Raw genomic sequence first — 21,631 nt, 5'->3', positions numbered from 1 at the left:
CCACCACACCCAGCTACTTTCTGTATTTTTTGTAGAGATGGGGTTTTACCATGTTGCCCAGCCTGGTCTCAAACTCCTGGAATCAAGTGATCTGCCTGCCTCTCCCTCTCAAAGTGCTGAGATTACAGGAGTGAGCCACCATGCCCAGCCTATCATCACTTTTTCATTGATGCTTTTCATCACTATTTTCCTTCTCTCAACTAGAAGCTCCCTTTAAAGGCAGTAACCCTATCTGTCTTGTTCACCAGTGTCTTCAGAGCCTAACCCAATGCCTGGGATGAGAGAATAAACTCAAATTCAAGTCTCTGTTCAGCAATGTTGAGCAAGGACTGAGCATGTTCTATTCTACACCCCTCCCCGGTGCTGGAATTCAATCAATATCTGTGGTACGGGCCAGGCACAGTGGCTCACGCATGTAATTTCAACACTTTGAGAGGCCAAGACAGGAGAATTGTTTGAGCTCAGAAGTTCAAGACCAACCTGAGTAACATAGTGAGATCCCATATCTACAAAAAATGAAAAATTAGCTGGGTATAGTGGTGCACACCTGTAGTCCCAGCTACTCAGGAGGCTAAAGTGGAAGGATGGCATGAGCCCAGAAGCTGGAAGCTGCAGTGAGCTATAACTGCACCACTATACTCCAGTCTGGGCAGCAAAGTGAGACCCTGTCTCAGAAGGAAAAAAAGAAAACAAAACAAACAAAAAAAAAAAAACTGTGGTATGAAGGTTGAACAATTTACTTAACCTCCCTTAGGTCCCTCAAGCTGGAAAATGGGAAATCATATCTATCTCAGCAAGTTGTTCACACATACTGTGGCTAAAAGGACTTTATTTGCCCAGTCATTCACTTATTCATTCATTCCACAAATACTTATAAATTGTAGTCCTACAAAAAGCGTAGAATAATCATTCCCATAAAACAGAACAGGAAAATAAAATGATGTAAACATGAGTTAAATGTAAATACTCATTCAACAAACATTTACGGAGTTTGTGCCATGTTCCAGGCACTGTGCTATGTGCTGGGGACAACTGCAAAGGTAAATATGCCAGAATCCTTGTTTTTGAAGTTTTCTGTCAAATGGATGAGGAGAAAACGAAAGAGATCACATTGTCAATAGGTAAGTGACATAGAAGAGTGCAATGGGAACACATCACATTCCCATCAGGGACATTCTCCAACCCAAGTTAGTTTCAGGAAAGAGATCAGTTCACTTACAGTCAGGAAACAACAGATGCTGGAGAGGATGTAGAGAAATAGGAACACTTTTACATTGTTGGTGGGAGTGTAAATTAGTTGAACCATTGTGCATGACAGTATGGTGATTCCTTAAGGATCTAGAACCAGAAATACCATTTGACCCAGCAATCCCATTACTGAGTATATACCCAAAGGATTATAAATCATTCTACTATAAAGACATATATGCACATGTATGTTTATTGCAGCACTATTTAAAATAGCAAAGACTTGGAACCAACCCAAACGCCCATCAATGATAGACTGGATAAAGAAAATGGGGGCACATATACACCATGGAATACTATGCAGCCATAAAAAAGAATGAGTTCATGTCTTTGCAGGGTCATGGATGAAGCTAGAAACCATCATTCTCAGCAAACTAACACAGGAACAGAAAACCAAACAATGAGAACACGTGGACACAGGGAGGGGAACATCACACACACTATCTGGGGATGGGGGGGAACTCCTGGACTCAAGTGGTCCGCCTGCCTCACCCTCTCAAAGTGCTGAGATTACAGGAGTGAGCCACCACACCCAGCCTATCATCACTTTTTCACTGATGCATTAAAGGGGAGGGAGAGCATCAGGACAAATACCTAATGCATGCAGGGCTTAAAACCTAGATGATGGGTTGTTGTGTGCAGCAAACCACCATGGCACATGTATACCTATGTAACAAACCTGTACGTTCTGCACATATATCCCAGAACTTAAAGTATAATAAACAAAAATAATTTAAAAAAAAAAAAATCAGTTCACTTAACTTACCAGAGTCATCAATTTGAACTCTGAAATTAAAGCCACCACATTTCGCATGTCAAGGTGGGTGGATCACTTGAGCCCAAGAGTTCAAGACCAGCCTGGGCAACATTGCAAAACCCCATCTCTACAAAAAAATACAAAAATTAGATGGGCGTGGTGGCGTGTGCCTGTAGTCCCAGCTACTCAGGAAGCTGAAGTAGGAGGATCACTTGAGCCCAAGAGTTCAAGACCAGCCTGGGCAATGCTGCAAAACCTCACAAAACCTCACCTCTACCAAAACTACAAAAATTAGCCAGGCATGGTGGCATGTGCCTGTAGTATCACCTACTCAGGAGGCTGAGATGGGAGGATCACTTGAGCCCAGGGAGGTCGGGGCTGCAGTGAACCAAGATCACGCCACTACACTCCAGCCTTGGTGACAGAGCAAGACCCTGTCTCAAAAAAAAAAAAAAAAAAAAAAAAAAAAAGCCACCACAAGGTGTTTCTCTTTTATTCATACCCATTTGCTGCACTAAGGCTACAGATTCTTTCTAAAGACCCCAGTGCATGTTGGAAATCTTTCAAAGAAATTAGATCCTTTTGTTTCTCTGAGATTTTGCCACCAGTCCAAACCAAAAGAGCCAAATGGAGCGGCTGGCACATCCATTGACTACTCACTGCCAACTCCCTTCCCTCAGAACACAATGCTCTTCTATTTCGAAGAAGCCCTCGTAGCAACTTGTTCCACGTCAATCAATGGCTGAATTAAAAAAGGACGTCAATTTCAACTCTCTCAGGTTCAATTCCAAACACAAGACCAACTTCTCCTCCACTAAAAATAGGATATAACAACTCACAAAAAAACAGTTTTTTAATAACTTACCTCAAATTCTTCCCAAAAGCCTTGTTTGACTTTATCTGTGGTCTCAGCTAATTTGCTTAGTTCTCGAACTCTGCTTTCTATTTCAGCAGCATTTATACGAGTCGTGTTAAGGGGCTGATCGAGTACGGCAGTTGATGTAAAATAAAGAAAATATTACAGAAAAGGTTGTTAATGCAAAAATAAACAAAAAACAAAAAACACTTCTATGTTGATACTCATAAAGGCACGGACAGAGAGTTCGTAGGACCCTGTAATTCACAATAAAGGTTTTCAAATAGTTTCACCACCTTTTCTGTTCAGCCAGAAAATGTGTCTGTCTTCAGTCTCCACATACACTTTATTTTGCTGATATAAATTCAAGTCTATTTTTTTTTTTTTTTTTTTTTTGAGACGGAGTATTGCTCTGTCGCCCAGGCTAGAGTGCAGTGGCGCGATCTTGGCTCACTGCAAACTCCGTCTCCCAGGTTCACGCCATTCACCTGCCTCAGCCTCCCGAGTAGCTGGGACTACAGGCGCCCGCCACCTCGCCCGGCTAGTTTTTTGTATTTTCGGTAGAGACAGGGTTTCACCGTGTTAACCAGGATGGTCTCAATCTCCTGACCTTGTGATCCGCCAGCCTTGGCCTCCCAAAGTGCTGGGATTACAGGCGTGAGACACCACGCCCGGCCAAGTCTATTTTTCCTTATGAATAGACTACAACATTATTTAGAGAGATTATATCATTTTCCACTATCATAAAGGTGAACTTTGAAATAGCAACAATGCCAAAGTGAATAAGTGAGGTTACCTAAAGGTAACCAGAAGTGGATCTAGAATGAAAATTTTCTTTAAAACTGTGTACGGCCTTAGGCCAGGCACAGTGGCTCACGCCTATAATCCCAGCAGTTTGAGAGGCTGAGGCGGGCAGATCACTTGAGGTCAGGAGTTCAAGACCAGCCTGGCTACATGGTGAAACCCCATCTCTACTAAAAACACAAAACTTAGCTGGGTGTAGTGGCACCACCTGTAATCCCAGCTACTCAGGAGACTGAGGCAGGAGAAGCTCTTGGAGCCGGGACACAGAGGTTACAGTGAGCCAAGAACACGCCACTACATTCCAGCCTGGCTGACAGAGCAAAACTCTGTCTCAAAACAAAACAAAAAACAAAAAACCTCTGTAAGGCCTTTCACAGATAAATATGGGAATAATATAAATCTGGAATATGTTTCCAAGTACTATAGGAGGCAGTCGGTGAGTAGAGTAATAAGAAGAAAAGATTTAGGGCTGGGTGTGGTGGCTCACGCCTATAATCCCAAAACTTTGGGAGGCTGAGGCAGGCGGATCACCTAAGATCGGGAATTCGAGACCAGCCTGGCCAACATTGTGAAACCCCGTCTCTATTAAAAATACAAAAATTAGCCGGGCATGGTGGCAGGCACCTGTAGTCCCAGCTAATCAGGAGCCTGAGACAGGAGAATCACTTGAACCCAGGAAGCAGAGGTTGCAGTGAGCCGAGATTGCACCACTGCACTCCAGACTGGGTGACAGAGTAAGACTGTCTCAAAAAAAAAAAGATTTGATGAGTTGAAGCTGGGATGGGTACACAGAGGCTGATGACACTATTCTGTCTACCTCTGTATGTTTGCAAAATTCTCTATTAGGACTTTTTTAAGGTTTTTTTTTTTTGAGACAGAGTTTTGCTCTTGTTGCCCAGGCTAGAGTGCAATGGCGCAGTCTCAGCTCACCACAACCTCCACCTCCCAGGTTCAAGCGATTCTCCTGCCTCAGCCTTCCCAAGTAGCTGGGATCATAGGCATGCACCACCAAGCCTGGCTAATTTTGTATTTTTAGTAGAGATGGGGTTTCTCTGTGTGGGTCAGGCTGGTCTTGAACTCCCAAACTCAGGTGATCCACCCACCTCAGCCTCCCAAAGTGCTGGGATTACAGGGGTGAGCCACCACGCTCGGCTTTTTTAAGTTTTTAAGGAGAAAGCTTGAGCTTTCCAATCCGCTCACCTGCTTGAGTTGTAGTACTGTACCCAATGTTTCCACCATAGGATTCTTCTTGTAATGTTCCACAAGATCTGTCAAAGAATCAAACCGTTCTCCTCCGCCAACGTCATATTTCAGTTCCTTTCAAAATAAACAGATGACGTTTATTATTTGTTACCTTTATGTTACATTGGTGTTTTCAAGCACTCTCATATTCACTACAGCATTATTCACAATAGCTAGTATATGGAGAAAACTTAAATGTCCATCAAAAGATAGATAATAGGCTGGGTGCAGTGGCTCACGCCTAAATTCCAGCACTTTGGGAGGCCAAGACAGGCGGATCACTTGAAGTCAGGAGTTCGAGACCAGTCTGGCCAACATGGTGAAATCCTGTACCCACTAAAAATACAAAAATTAGCCAGGTTTGGTGGTGAATGCCTGTAATCCCTGCTACTCAGGACGGTGAGGCACGAGAATCACTTGAGCCCAAGAGGCAGAGGTTGCAGTGAGCCAACTGCACTTTAGCCTGGGTGACAGAGGGAGACTCTGTCTCAAAAAAAAAGATAAATAATAAAAATGTGGTGTGTGTATACAAATATACTAAAAGCGTAAATATACTCAGTATACTCAAGTATAATAATATAGTAAATATGCTAATATACTAATATACTAACCATACTAATACATTAAGTATAATAAAAGCATATATGACCTTGACTAAGTGAGCAAAGAAAATCTGCCTTTGGATCAGGCACAGTAGTTCACATCTGTAATCCTAACACTTTGGTAGGTTGAAGCAGGCAAGCCTCTTGAGCCCTAGTTCAAGACCACCCTGGGCAATGTGGCGAAACACCATCTCTACAAAAAATACAAACACTAGCTGGGCATGGTGGCACACACCTGTAGTCCCAGCTACTCAAGAGGGTGAGTGAAGGAAGATCAACTGAGCCCAGGGAGGTTGAGGCTGCAGTGAGCCATGACAGAGCAAGATCCAGTCTCAAATGAATAAATAAATAAATATTTAAAAATAAATAAATAAACAGAAGGCTAGGCACAGTGGCTCACGCCTGTAATCCCAGCACTTTGGGAGGCCAAGGCGAGTGGATCACGAGGTCAAGAGATTGAGACTATCCTGGCCAACATGGTGAAACCCCATCTCTACTAAAAAAAATACAAAAAATTAGCCGGGCATGGTGGCAGCCGCCTGTAATCCCAGCTACTTGGGATTACAGAAGAAGAATCACTTGAACCCAAGAGGCGGAGGTTGCAGTGAGCCGAGATCACGCCATTGCACTCCAGCCTGGGCGAAAAGAGCAAAACTGTCTCACCAAAAAAAAAAAAAAAAAAAAAAAACAGAAAGACAATCTGACTTTGAATGTAACAGTGTTTGTCTTCTTCCAGCAGAAAAATCACTCAAAGATTTGGGTCACCAGACCCAATGTGGTGAAACTCCATCTCTAGGTGACAGGGCAAGACTCTGTCTAAAAAACATTAATTAATTAATTAATTAGAATAAAATAATTAATTAATTAATTAATTTTTTAAAAAAGACAATCTGACTTTGAATGTAATGGTGTCTGTCTTTTTCCAGCAGAAAAATCACCCAAAGACAACATCTTGCCAGGCCCATAGTTCAACTGGAGATTTACCTGACAGCGAATCATAACATGGGTCACTTTAGACTTGCCGTCATTGCTCTCCCCTTTGTCATCACCAGTGCGCACAGAGAGAACAAAATCTCCAGGGTGGCTCTGGCTCTCTCGTACAAGAAAACTACCATGTTTTCCTTTTTCAGTTAATAATTTCTCTGCTTCTTTCCCAGAGAGGTGTCCATGAAACCACCTAAAGTTTTTAAAAAATAAAAAAGAATTTAGCTCTACTATGGGTGCATGTTGTTCTTTCACAAAACTACTACATACAGTCAGCTCTCCTAAACACAATTAAAAAACAGACACATTCCTCCAAGGGATTGATCAATCCCACCTGAGACAGAAAATTTGCATCCCATGCAGGCAGGAAAAACCGCAAAGATGGTAAGAATGACCACTAAACTTCTTAATTGAGCCCAGTCGTTTAGAGACAAATGCCCCCAATCTTTCCTGTTTTTTTTTAATCCCTCCTCTTTTAAAAATGCAATTTGCCGTTCATCCACTGCCCAATCTTAAAAGGAACAACTATTTAATTATAGCCATTTAAATAAGTTACAGGCCAGGTATAGTGGCTAATGCCTGTAATCCCAACACTTTGGAAGGCCAAGGCAGGAAGATCACTCGAGGTCAGGAGTTCAAGACCAGTCTGGGAAACACAGTGAAATCTATCTTTACAAAACAATTAAAAATTAGCATGGTGGCATCTGCCTGTAATTCCAGCTACAATATGAGGCCGAGGCAGGAGGATCACTTGAGTCCAGGAGGTTGAGACTGCAGTGAGCTATGATCATGCCACCACACTCTAGCTTGGGTGACAGAGCAAGACCCTGTCTCAAAAATAAATAAAGTTGGCCAGACACGGTGGCTCACGCCTGTAATCCCAACACTTTGGGAGACTGAAGCAGGTGGATCACCTGAGGTCAAGAGTTCGAGACCAGCCTGACCAACATGGTGAAACCCTGTCTCTGCTAAAAATAAAAAATTAGCCGGGCGTGGTGGCGAGTGCCTGTAATCCCAGCTACTCAGGAGGCTGAGGCAGGAGAATCACTTGAACCCAGGAGGTGGAGGTTGCAGTGAGCCGAGATCGCACCACTGCACTCCAGCCTGGGTGACAAGAGCGAAACTCTATCTCAAAATAAGTAAATAAATAAATAATTTAAAAAATAAAGTCGTAATAAAAAGTTGTAATAGAGACAGGCGCGGTGGCTCATGCCTATAATCCCAGCACTTTGAGAGGCCGAGGTGGGCAGATCACCTGAGGTCAGGAGTTCGAGACCAGCCTGACAAACAGGACAAAACCCTGTCTCTACTAACAATACAAAAATTAACTGGGCATGGTGGCACATGCCTGTAGTCCCAGCTACTTGGGAGGCTGAGGCAAGAGAATTATTTGAATCTGGGAGGCGGAAGTTGTAGTGAGCCAAGATCACGCCACTTGACTCCAGCCTGGGTGACAGAGTGAGACTCCATCTCAAAGAAAGAAAGAAAAAGTTGTAATAGAGACAGAAAATCATTTTGAATGTTTGTCCTTGCTTTGGCATGTAAACACTCAATTAAAAAGGATCTTCATTATAAATTAATTCAAACATTTCAACCTTTTCCATATATACAACCTATAATTCAACAGCCTCCAGTGTCTTTGGACTATATCCTGAGTGATCATCTCAAACTGTGTAATGCACGTAAGACTTGGAGTAAAAATGAGGGATTTTGCTAAAAATATGAATTCCCAGGCTCCACAGCCAGCAATATCAATACACTTAAGTCTGAATGAGGCGCAGGAATCTGCATTTAAACCAGCACATCAGACAGTCCTGATGCAGGCATCCAAGGCCATCCAAGGACAGACTTTGAGACAATACTGCTCCATGTTACTATGGGAAGCATTTTAACCTAGTTCTATTAATAAAGTGGCTTTTTCCCTCAGGATCTTGGTCAGAAAGCAAGCACTATCATGGCAGGTGGTGTTAATGGCTCATCATCAAACGAATAAACTTTGAGTTATTTTTCATCCACACTCAACTGAAAACAGTAAAATTTAGAAATAAACTGTACAGAGTTGGCTGACAGTCTTTTGCCTGAAGCTATAGTGGTAGCTAGAGAAACAAATTATCAGCACATAATAGCACTGACATAAAGGTATAAGCTAATAAAATCATACCTGAAGACACAAAATATACAAACTAAGAGATCCTGAATTTGCACCAAGTCAGAGAGGAGACTGGGAGTGTACAAAACAAATACAATCAATAAATAAGTCAAGCCCATGCTTTCATCAGGCTAGTTCCAATACAGGGGGACAGATCTTGAAAATAACACAATTCTCTCTAAGTAAGGTCACTCTCACATAATTGTGGAGATAACATTAAAAGAATTGATGAAAAAGCTGACCCTCTGAGCTCTCTGCTTTTCCACTTCTGAGCTTAAACTGACATCTGTTGGTGGCACTGCTGAATAACTGGTCGAGAGCCACCATAGAAAACTGCTGCTATTTTGGTGTCTCCATTATCATTTGTTTTCTTCTAATAACTCTCAAAGATTATCCGCCAAAGTTCAATAAGTCTTAAAACTAATACATGTAACCAAGTATATGCAGGAATGCTATGCAATCCCCATAGGATGAGTGTAAGTAACACTGATTAAAACTTTTGCAAGAAAAAGGTACTCTGAAAATAATTTGATGCTATTAGTCTCACTTTAATAATTCTTTAAAGATTACAGCTCAAAAAACAGTCACAAGCCTTTGGAGTCAGAAAGTCATACACAGACCTCAGTCATGCATTTCTGACACATAGGGCACAAGGGAGCAGCAGACTTTGTGGTCACTAAAATGTTACTGACCTTTCAGAGGTAGGATCTGCACAGTTCAGAGGATATTTAAGCTCAATAACATCTCCATTCTTCTCTTTTAATTGCCCGTGATGTTCCATGTAATACTGGACCAACTCTGCCAAAGTGGCAAATTTCTCCCCTCCATACAGGTCATAGTAATCACCAGTGTTCTGAATCTTGATGTGGGTGACAGCTCCATTTCTTCTAAAATAGTCCATTGGAAAGGGAGGCAAGGGGACAAATAACGAGTTACACCAGTAAAATCAGATCTCATGTTCCACGTCAGACTTCATCTAAATGTTGAAAGAAACCCAAGAAACGAATTTACCCATTCCCTATAAGAAATATGATGGGTGAAATAACCACATAATCAACCAACTCAACACAAAGGTCTTTTTGTTTACCTTGCATATGTTTGCTCTTGTTGCCCAGGCTGGAGTGCAATGGCGTGATCTTGCCTCACTGCAACCTTCGCCTCCCAGGTTCAAGCAATTCTCCTGCCTCAGCCTCCTGAGAAGCTGGGATTACAGGAATGCGCCACCACGCTCGGCTAATTTTGTATTTTTAGTAGAGATGGGGCTTCTCCATTTTGGTCAGGCTGGTTTCAAATTCCTAACCTCAGGTGATCCACCCACCTCAGGTGATCCTCCCAAAGTGCTGGGATTACAGGCGTGAGCCACCACGCCCGACCTATCTGGTATATCTTCTATTTTGAAAGACTGGCCTATCGAATTGCATATATTAAGTAACAATAACTGAATAGCTACCAAAAACCATTTTGCTTTTTAATCATAAAAATGTATAAACAAATTGTGTTACATACTATTCATACAATGGAATACTATGCATTGCAAAAACTGCTGTTACTATTCATGCAATGGGATACCATGCAGCAATTTGTTTGTTTTGTTTGTTTGCTTTTTTGTTTTTGAGACAGAGTCTCACTCTGTCGCCCAGGCTGGAGTACAGTGGCACAATCTCGGCTCACTGCAAGCTCCACGTCCCAGGTTCACGCCATTCTCCTGCTTCAGCCTCTCAAGTAGCTGGGACTACAGGTGCCCGCCACCATGCCAGGCTAATTTTTTTTGTATTTTTAGTAGAGACAGGGTTTCACCCTGTTCGCCAGGATGGTATCCGTCTCCTGACCTCGTGATCTGCCCACCTCTGCCTCCCAAAGTGCTGGGATTACAGGCATGAGCCACCGTGCCGGGCTACTATGCAGCAATTAAAAAAAAAAAAAAAAAAAAGATAGCCAGGCACAGTGGCTCACGTCTGTAATCCCAACATTTTGGGAGGCTGAGGTGAGAGGATCACCTGAGGTCAGGAGTTCGAGACCAGCCTGGCCAACACGGTGAAACCCCGTCCCTACTAAAAATACAAAAATTAGCCAGGCGTGGTGGCGGGCACCTATAATCCCACCTACTGGGGAGGCTGAGGCAGGAGAATTGCTTTAACCTGGGAGGCAGAGGTTGCGGTGAGCCGAGATCACGCCACTGCACTCCAGCCTGGGCAACAAGAGTGAAACTCTGACTCAAAAAAAATAAAAATAAAAAGACACATGTAATTTTAAAGACACATGTAATGACACAGTTTTGAATATGAGGTAGTGTTATCCCAAAGCACAAAACAATATATGCAAAAGGTTACTACATTCATAGAGGCATTATGTATCATTTTAAAATACTGGACACAACTAAATCGCTACCTGCTGGTGACAGTATATAGAAGTTATGAAATATTCACATGATAGAATGCTATCCAGCTGATTAAAAAGATGAGAGAGATCACTAAAAGATTTAGGTAAGTGAAAAAAAATTACAAAGAAATATATTTAATGTTCTACTTGATGTGTAAAAATAAAAGGAAAATAGTAATAAAAATATAAATTTGCTTATTTTTGTAAAAAGAAACATAGGGCTGGGCATAGTGGCTCATGCCTATAATCCCAGCACTTTGGGAGGCCAAGGCAGGCAGATCCCTTGAGGTCAAGAGTTTGAGATTAGCCTGGACAACATGGTGAAACCCCATCCCTACTAAAAATACAAAAATTAGCTGGGCACGGTGGTGTAATCCCAACTACTTAGGTGGCTGCGTCATCAAAATCACTTGAACCCAGGAGGCGGAGGTTGCAGTGAGCTAAGATTGTGCCACTACACTCCGGTCTGGGCAACAGAGCAAGATTGTCTCAAAAAAAAAAAAAAGAAAGAAAGAAAAAGAATGAAAGAAACACATAAGAATAAACAAGAAATTAATAGAAATGGCTACCTATAGGATGGAGATAGTGTGGTACAAAGGAGTAGGAGTAAGAATGAGATTTCTCAGGCCAGGCGCGATAGCTCACGCCTGTTACCCCAGCACTTTGGGAGGCCAGGCAGGTGGATCACTTTAAGTCAGGAGGTCAGGACCAGCCTGGCCAACATGGTAAAACCTAGTCTCTACAAAAAAATACAAAAATTAACCGGGCATGGTGGCACACGCCTGTAATCCTAGCTACTCAGGAGGCAGAGGCAGGAGAACTGCTTGAACCCAGGAGGCTGAGGTTGCAGTGACCCAAGATTGTGGCCACTGCACTCCAGCCTAGGCGAAAGAGCGAGACTTTGTCTCAAAAAAAAAAAAAGTCAGGCATGGTAGCTCATGCCTGTAATTCCAGCACTTTGGGAGGCCAAGACAGGTGGATTACCTGAGGTCAGGAGTTTGAGACCAGCCTGGTCAACACGGTGAAACCCCATCTCTACTAAAAATACAAAAATTAGCTGGGCATGGTGGAACACACCTGTAATCCCAGCTACTCTGGAGGCTGAGGCGGGAGAATGGCTTGAACCCAGGAGGCAGAGGTTGCAGTGAGCTGAGATCATGCCATTGCACTTCAGCCTGGGCAATAAGAGTGAAACTCCTTCTCAAAAAAAAAAAAAAATTAGATCTTTATCAATCAGCATAGAGCTCAAAAAAAAATTTTAAGTTGCAAAATGATACATACATTATAAATCCATGTATGTGAATTTTTAAAACACAAAAACCAACTTTGTATTGTTCATACACAGTACAAATGCAGTACAACTATAAAAATATGTTCAGGAAGAATATATGCCAACCTCTTGGTGGTTTCCTCTGGGCAAAGAGGGAGGGAAACGAGCCTGGGCAGGGGAACAAAGGGGACCACAACTTCCTCAGTCATGTTTTACTTGTTGATAAAGGAAAGCGAGCTGAAGAAACTCTTAACAAGTATTTTTCTTGTTAAGAAATCAACAGAGTCTGAGTGTGGTGGCTCATGTCTGTAATCCCAACATTTGGGAGGCTGAGGCAGGAGGATCACTTGAGGCTAAGAGTTAAAGATCAGCCTTGGTAATACAGTGAGACCTCATCTCTACAAAAAATATTTTTGAAAAGTGCTGAGCATGGTGGCACAAGCCTGGAGTCCCAGATACCCAGGAGGCTGAGGCAGGAGGATCACTTGAGCCCAGGAGTTCAAGGCTGCTGTAAGCTGTGATCGCACCACTGCACTCCAGCCTGGACAAGAGAGCAAGAGCTTGTCTCAAAAAAAGAAGGCCAGGCATGGTGGCTCACACCTGTAATCCTAACACTTTGGGAGGCTGAGGCAGAAGGATTGCGTGAGGCCAGGAGTTCAAGGCCAACCTGGCCAACATTGGAAGATCCCACCTCTATAAAAAAAAATTGAAAAGAAATAAAATTTTTAAATAAATCAACAGGAAGGAAAAGAAAAATGCAGAAACCAGGTTCAAGATGCATGGAACAAGGCTTAAGCACTGGAGGGCTTAAGAACTTCTATGACCTGCTCCAACTCACCTTCCATGAGGTCTCAGGGGGAGAAGAAGGGCCCTTCTTATTCCCCTTCTGCTAAATGTCCAGGAGGCCACTCCATAAACCCTGAAGGCAGCCCAGGGCTCAGGGAAGGCCTTCAAGCTGGAAATGCAGGCAGCAAGCTGTCCAAGCATGGTTTTACCACCTCCTAACCTGGAAAACACTCTCAGGATTCTCTCTCTTCATTCCAACTTACCTAACGGAAAGTGTGAAGTCTCCAGGGTTACTTTTACTAGGCCTTGCCAAAAAACTGCCATCAACTCCTCTTGTCAACAGTAGGTTTTCCGCCTCCACACCAGTGATATTTGGGTGAAACCATCTTAAAAAGAGAGAGAGAGTAAGTAATAAAAAAAAAAAAAAAAAAAAAAACCACACTGTCAGCACTACTTTCCACAACAACACAGCTAAGATGCATTATGAGCAGAGTAGTTTTAGAAAATACAAATCAAGACCTTCCCTGTCCCTTCCCCCTCTTCTCCTTAGTCAATGCCTCCTCCTTGCCTTTCCTTTGGTAGAGACCTGGGATTCAGTAGGCGGGGCTGGGGATACGATCAGAGGGACTGGGACTAGGGTATTAAGACTGTGCACTGATGGGGCCAGGCCCAAGAAAACAGACCATGTGGTCGCAAGACTGAGCACATGGAATAAATATCCATAAACTAGAGGCAGGGCACAGTGGCTCACGCCTGTAATCTCAACATGTTGGGAGGCCGAAGCAGGTGGATCACCTGAGGTTGGGAGTTTGGAAGCAGCCTGACCAACATGGAGAAACCTGTCTCTAGTAAAAATACAAAATTAGCTGGGCGTGGTGGTGCATGCGTGTAACCCCAGCTACTTCAGAGGCTAAGGCAGGAGAATCGCTTGAACCCAAGAGGTGGAGGTTGCAGTGAGCCAAGATTGCACCACTGCACTCCAGCCTGGGCAACAAGAGCGAAACTCTATCTCAAAAAAAATAAATAAATAAATAAATAAATAAATAAATAAACTACTTAATAAATAAGTTACCATGTTAAGGATAGCAAGCCAGGTTTCTCACTGTTGGGAAGGGAGACACATATATGAGAAGGGAGAAAGCCAGAATAAATTCCATGATGTTAGACTGTAATTGGAGGTATTAGTGCAAACTCTAATTTTTTATATATATATATGTAAAGACAGATATGTAGATACAGAAATATATATGTATATGTATGATTCTGAATGGGAGCAGTGGCTCACGCCTATAATCCCAGCACTTTGGGAAGCCAAGGTGGGCAGATCACTTGAGGTCAGGAGCTGGAGACCATCCTGGCCAACATGGTGAAACCCCATCTCTACTAAAAATACAAAAATTAGCCGGGCGTGGTGGTGGGCACCTGTAATCCCAGCTACTCAGGAGGCTGAGACAGGAGAATTGCTTGAACCCAGGAGGCAGAGGTTGCAGTGAGCCATGATTGTGCCACTGCACTCCAGCCTGGGTGACAGAGCAAGACTCCATCTCAAAATAATAATAATAATAAAGAAATATAGTCTGGGCACGGTGGCTCACTCCAGTAATTCCAGCACTTTGGGAGGCTGAGGCAGGTGGATCACAAGGTCAGGAGATCGAGACCATCCTGGCTAACACGGGGAAAACCAGTCTCTACTAAAAATACAAAAAATTAGCTGGGCGTGTAGTCCCAGCTACTCGGGAGGCTAAGGTAGGAGAATGGTGTGAATCCGGGAGGTGGAGCTTGCAGTGAGCCGAGATTGTGCCACTGCACTCCAGCCTGGGCGACAGAGATTCCATCTCAAAAAAAAAAGAAATATATGCTTTGGTGTATGTATACATGTTTTTATGATTACACACACACACACACACACACACACACACACACACAATTTCCTAGGTCTCTTCTGAAAGGGTTTGGAAGTAATGACACTCCAGTAGCAATCACACCTAACACCTCTATCTTGGTTTCTACATATTGGGTTTTTCATTCTCCAATGAAAGGAACTGGCCTCTTTGAAGAAATGGCTGATCCCAGGGTTGGGGCAGTAAAAGTAAGAAGATGAAATTGGAACATCCTATTGTGGGCCAGTAAGAAAGAGTTCCAACAAGGAGCTATGAAAAGGACACAAGAGACAAATTGCAGGATCCTCCACTGGCCAAAGAAGGGACAATTTGTACCTCAAAATAAGCAATGACAGTAACAGATTATAACCCATGGAATAAAATAGTAAATAGTTCATTCTCTTGGTTTCCTATTTTTTTAACTAATTGTTTGCTTAAAAATTGAAACATGGAGGCTGGGTGCGGTGTCTCACGCCTGTAATCCCAGAATTTTGGGAGGCCGAGGTGGGCAGATCACTTGAGGTCAGGAGTTCAAGACCAGCCTGACCAACATGGTGAAACCCCATCTCTACTAAAAATACAAAACTTAGCCGGGCGTGGTGGCACGCATCTGTAATCCCACCTACTCGGGAAGCTGAGGCAAGAGAATCACTTGAACCCAGGGAGCTGAAGTTGCAGTAAGCTGAGATCATGCCACTACACTCCAGCCTGGGTGACAGAGTGAAGACCTTGCCTCAAAAAAGAAAAAAAAAAAAAAGTGGAAGTACCATATGATCCAAGAAAAAAAAAAAATGGAAGTACCGTATAATCCAGAAATTCCACTTCCAGGTATATACTCAAAGTAATTGAAAACAGGGATTCAAATCGGTATATTTCTATAACTCATATTCATAGCAGCATTATTTGCAAAAGCCAAAAGGTGAAAGGAAACAGCATATATAGATGGATGAATAGATAAACATTCTACAGCGTATATAGATGGAAGAATAGATAAACATTCTAAGTGAACTAAGCCAGTGACTAAAGGACAATGTTATAGTCTGAATGCCTGTCCCCTCAGGTTGAAACTTAATCCTCAGCCAGGCACAGTGGTTCATGCCTATAATCCCAACACTTTGCGGGGCTGAGATGGGAAGATCGCTTGAGCCCAGGAGTTCAAGACCAGCCCGGGCAACATAGTGAAACCCCATCTCTACAAAAATTGCAAAAATTAGGGCCAGGTGCAGTGGCTCACACCTGTAATCCTAGCATGTTGGGAGGCCAAGGCAGGTGGTTCACTCGAGCCCAGGAGTTCAAGACCAGCTTGGGCAACATGGTGAAACCCAGTCTCTACAAAAAATATAAAAATTAGTCAGGAATGGTGGTGTATGCCTATAGTCCCAGCTACTAAGGAGGCTGAGGTGGGAGGATCACCTGAGCCCAGGAGGTCAAGGTTGCAGTGAACCAAGATCATACCACTACACTCCAAGCCAGGCAACAGAATAAGACCCTGTCTCAAAAAAAAAAAAAAAAAAAAAAAGGCCAGGCACGGTGGCTCACGCCTGTAATCCCAACAGTTTGGGAGGCTGAGGCGGGCAGATCATGAGGTCAGGAGTTCGAGACCAGTCTGACCAACAGGGCAAAATCCTGTCTCAACTAAAAATACAAAATTAGGCAGGCAAGGTGGCGCAGGTCTGTAATCCCAGTTACTCTAGAGGCTGAAGCAGAAGAATCACTTAAATCCGGGAGACGGAGGTTGCAGTGAGCCGAGATCGCGCCATTGCACTCCAGCCTGGGCAACAAAAGCAAAATTCTGTCTCCCCAAAAAAAAAAAAAAAAAGATATAACCATGAAGAGGAGTCAGGCGGGATGCAAAGAAATATCCAAATTAAAGGCCAGTAACAAGACTTAGCAAGTAATGCAATGCATTAATGCATAACCTGGAAATATAATGAACCAAAACAAACAAAATAAAAGGGAAGAAGAGTTTTTATGGTTGTTTTGTCTTTTGCTATAAGGATATTACTGAAACAATTTGAAAGAGGTACAAAGATTTGATAGTAGTCTTGTTATAATATACATTTTGGTGATATACTGTGGTTATGTAACCAAGTATCCTTGATTTTTAGGACATATACACTGAAGTATTTCGGAGCAATGAGATGCCATGTCTGCATTTTACCCTCAAGTGGTTCCAACAAAACTTAAATACAGAGACACATATATATACTCATGTATATATACATGTGTATTTTATATGTAGATGTGCATTTTATATATAAAATACATACATATACATGCAATACATATATATGTGTAGTGTATATATAATTTATATATATAGATATATTACACAGAAAGAAAGAGAGAGAGAAGGCAAACATGGTACAGGTTGAGTATCCCAAATCTAAAATGCTCCAAAATCCACGGCCAGGCGCAGTGGTTCACTCCTGTAATCCCAGCACTTTGGGAGGCCAAGGCAGGTGGATCACCTAAGGTCAGGGGTTCAAGACCAGCCTAGCCAACATGGTGAAACCCTGTCTCTACTAAAAATACAAAAATTAACTGGGCATGGTGTCACGTGCCTGTAATCCTAGCTACTCAGGAGGCTGAGGCAGGGAGAATTGCCTGAACCTGGGAGGCAGAGGTTGCAGTAAGCCGAGATTGTGCCACTTGCACTGTAGCCTGGGCAACAAAGCGAGACTCTGTCTCAAAAAAAAAATGGGCCGGGCTTGGTGGCTCAGCCTGGTCACTTTGGGAGGCTGAGGCGGGCAGATCACCTGAGGTCAAGAGTTCAAGACCAGCCTGGCCAACATGGTGAAACCCATCTCTACTAAAAATACAAAAATCACCCGGCATGATGGCAGACGCCTATAGTCCCAACCACTCAGGGGGCTGAGGCAGGAGAATCACTTGAACCCAGAAGGTGGAGTTTCCAGTGAGCCAAGATCGCTCACTGCACTCCATCCTGGGTGATGGAGCAAGACTCCATCTCAAAAAATAAATTAATTAAATAAATAAATAAAGTGCCCATATGACACTCAAAGGAAATGCTCACCACAGCATTTCAGGTATTTCAGATTTGAGATTTGGGGATTAGAGATGCTTAAGTATATAATAAAAATATTCCAAAATTTGAAAAAATCTGAAATCGAAAACACTTCTGGTCCCAAGCATTTTGGATAAGGGATACTCAAGCTGTATAAGGTTGACTTGTAAATCTGGATGAAAAGTAAACATGAATTATTTGTACTATTTTGCAACTTTTATTTAAATTTGAAATTATTTCAAACTAAATGTTTTTTAAAACCCACAAATGATGGAATCCATCATGAATGGCATCTGCTTCAGAGGAGACCTCTCTAGTTTCCAGCAAAAAGATATTCCTCACAGATTCCAAAAGTCACTGAGATTCATGGCAACAGTAACTTCTAACGTCAAATTATCCTGGATCTTTCTAGGCTAACAGAATGCTCTGAAATGCTCCCAGGAATATAAGTCAATACTAAATGCAGAGTTCTGGTATTGACAATCAAGTGAACTTTTAAGAGACTTCTCCACAAATATTGACCCAATTCAAGTATCTTACAATAGAGAAAGAGACCAGGCACAGTGGCTCACACCTGTAATCCCAACACTTTGGGAGGCCAAGGTGGGCAGATCACCTGAGGTCAGGAGTTCAAGACCAGCCTGGGCAAAATGGCAAAACCCTGTCTCTACAAAAAATACAAACATTAGCCAGGTGTGGTGCCATATGCCTGCAGTCCCAGTTACTCAGGAGGCTAAGGTGGGAGGATGACTTGAGTCTGGGAGGCAGAAACTGCAGTGAGCAGAGATCGCACCACTGTACTCCAGCCTGGGCAACAGAGCGAGACCTTCTCTCAGATTTAAAAAAAAAAAAAAGGCTGGGCGAGGTGGCTCACACCTGTAATCCCAGCACTTTGGGAGGCCGAGGGGGGTAGGTCACCTGAGGTTGGGAGCTCGAGACCAGCCTGACCAACATGGAGAAATTCTGTCCCTACTAAAAATACAAAATTAGCCGGGCATGGTGGTGCATGCCTGTAATCTCAGCTACTCGGGAGGCTGAGGCAGGAGAATCGCTTGAAACCGGGAAGCAGAGGTTGCGGTAAGCTGAGATCGCCACCACTGCACTCCAACCTGGGCAACAACACAAAACTCCATCTCAAAAAAAAAGAAAAGAAAAATCATAAAGCTCAGATCAAAATAATGAAATACTCATTTGCTTTTTTTTTTTTTTTTTTTTTGAGACAGAGTCTCACTCTATTGCCCAGGCTGGAGTGCAGTGGCATGATCTCGGCTCACTGCAAGCTCCGCTTCCTGGGTTCATGCCATTCTCCTGCCTCAGCCTCCTGAGTAGCTGGGACTACAGGCACCCGCCACCGCGCCCGGCTAATTTTTTGTATTTTTAATAGAGACGGAGTTTCACCGTGTTAGCCAGGATGGTCTCGATCTCCTGACCTTGTGATCCGCCCGCCTCGGCCTCCTAAAGTGCTGGGATTACAGGCGTGAGCCACCGCGCCCGGCCCTCATTTGCTTTTTACTCCCTCTGAGAGCTTGTCAGATTGAGTCTTGGCCCGGTGACTCATACCTATAATCCCAGCACTTTGGGAGGCCGAGGCAGGCGAATCACCTGAAGTCAGGAGTTTGAGACCAGCCTGGCCAACATGGTGAAACCCCATCTGTACTAAAAATACAAAAATTAGCCGAAAGTAGTGGCAGGCAGCTGTAATCCCAGATACTCGGGAGGCTGAGGCAGAAGAATCACTTGAACCCGGGAAGCAAAGGTTGCAATGAGCTGAAATCGCGCCACTGTGCTCCAGACTAGGCGACAGAGCAAGACTCTGTCTTAAAAAAAAAAAAAAAAAAAGGCCAGGGGCACGGTGGTTCACGCCTGTAATCCCAGCACTTTGGGGAGGCCAAGGCGGGCGGATCATGAGGTCAGGAGATCGAGACCCGCCTGGCTAACACGGTGAAACCCCATCTCTACTAAAAATACAAAAAAATTAGCTGGGTGTGGTGGTGGGCACCTGTAGTCCCAGCTACCTGGGAGGCTGAGGCAGGAGAATAGCATGAACCCAGGAGGCGGAGCTTGCAGTGAGCCAAGATCTCACCACTGCACTCCAGCCTGGGTGACAGAGTGAGACTCCATCTGAAAAAAAAAAAGAAGACTGAGACAGAATAGAATTTCACCCAGGAAAATGTCAACCTCAATTTATGTGACACCTATTATTCTAGCACCCAATACTTTTGCATTCAGAATGGTTAAACTATTCTGTTAAGAAAAAAAAACCCCTTACTTGCAGCTTCTTTCATCTGTGGTTCCCACATAGACGCCCAGAGCTCTAAGGGATCAAAAAGTAATGACAACTGGCTTCTAGCTATTTATAATTTTTCAAAAAGGTATAATGAAACTCTTACATTAAGCCTCAGTTTGTCTACGTACATAAGCTAATTAAAATGTCAACTCTCTTTTGCTTTTGGCTGCAAAACAATTATGCTAATTAGGTGTGGCAGCTGGAAACTGAGTGGCATATGTGCCTTCTACCAAGAGGAAAAAAAAGGAAAAACTAATTATTATATAATACAGGTGTGGCGACCAAATCTTTCAGAATATTGGGTTTATGGTTTGGGTTTAAAAAAAAAAAAAGATAATCCAGCCATGCACGGTGGCTCATGCCTGTAATCCCAGCACTTTGGGAGGCCAAGGCGGGTAGATCACCTGAGGTCAGGAGTTTGAGACTAGCCTGGCCAACACAGTGAAACCCCCGTCTCTACTAAAAATACAAAAAATCAGCCAGGTATGGTGGCATACGCCTGTAGTCCCAGCTACTCGGGAGGCTGAGACAGGCGAATCATCTGAACCTGGGAGGCAAAGGTTACAGTGAGCCGAGATCACAGCACTGCACTCCAGCCTGAGCGAAAGAGTGAGACTCCGTCTCAAAAAATAATAATAATAATAATAATACAAAAATTAGCTGGGCATGGTGGCTGGAGCCTGGCGCCTGTAATCCCAGCTACTTGGAAGGCTGAGGCATGAGAATCACTTGAACCCCGGAGGCAGAGGTTACAGTGAGCTGAAATCACACCACTCCACTCTAGCCTCGGCAACAGGGGCAGACTCCATCTCAAAAATATAATAAAATAAACATAAATTTAAAAATTTTTTTTAAAAAAAGGCAGTCCCTTCCCCAAATGACGGGCTGAGAATCACTAACACATGGTGGCAAAGCCTTAGCGGTAGCCACATAGACTCTGGTGCCAGATTGTCTTGGTCTGAAGCCCACCTCTCTGTGACCCTGGGCTAAGTTAAGTCCTCTGTTAAGTCCTATAAAATGGAAGGTGTAATAGTACCCATGTCATAGTGTTGTTGAGAGGATAAAATGAGTTAATATTTATAAAGTATCTAGAAGAGTGCCTGGACTTTCAGGTAGCCAAGGACAACAATGATTGCCTAAATCCATCTCTACCCACACATCCTTCAAAACCAACATAGAATTAAAAACAAAACAAGTCAGGCACAATGGTTCATGCCTGTAAATCCCAGTGTTTTGGGAGGCTGAGGTGGGAGGATTGCTTAAGGCCAGGTGTTCAAGACCAGCTTGGGCAACATAGCAAGATCCTATCTCTACAAAAAATTTAAAAAGTAGCCAGGGGCCAGGCGCAGTGGCTCAAGT

General features: G+C 43.3%; 1 protein-coding gene across 2 annotated transcripts in view; it reads right to left on the bottom strand.

Moving 5' to 3' along the window:
• The window catches only part of PTPN11 (protein tyrosine phosphatase non-receptor type 11), a 100,376-nt gene that overhangs the window by 57,173 nt on the left and 21,572 nt on the right, over nucleotides 1-21,631 (bottom strand). For both annotated transcript variants that reach the window (XM_015431574.3, XM_005572299.4), the window contains exons 2-6: nucleotides 13,341-13,463; nucleotides 9,335-9,529; nucleotides 6,494-6,686; nucleotides 4,866-4,982; nucleotides 2,871-2,984 (exon numbers count right to left, since the gene is read on the bottom strand). In XM_015431574.3, coding sequence (XP_015287060.1) covers nucleotides 2,871-2,984; nucleotides 4,866-4,982; nucleotides 6,494-6,686; nucleotides 9,335-9,529; nucleotides 13,341-13,463 — 742 coding nt within the window. The remainder of the gene's footprint in view (nucleotides 1-2,870; nucleotides 2,985-4,865; nucleotides 4,983-6,493; nucleotides 6,687-9,334; nucleotides 9,530-13,340; nucleotides 13,464-21,631) is intronic.

The sequence above is a fragment of the Macaca fascicularis genome, chromosome 11 (genome assembly GCF_037993035.2).
Source record: "Macaca fascicularis isolate 582-1 chromosome 11, T2T-MFA8v1.1".
Classification (NCBI taxonomy): domain Eukaryota; kingdom Metazoa; phylum Chordata; class Mammalia; order Primates; family Cercopithecidae; genus Macaca; species Macaca fascicularis.
The sequence above is the reverse complement of the archived record's forward strand: the minus strand, read 5'-3'. Positions and strand labels throughout refer to the sequence as shown.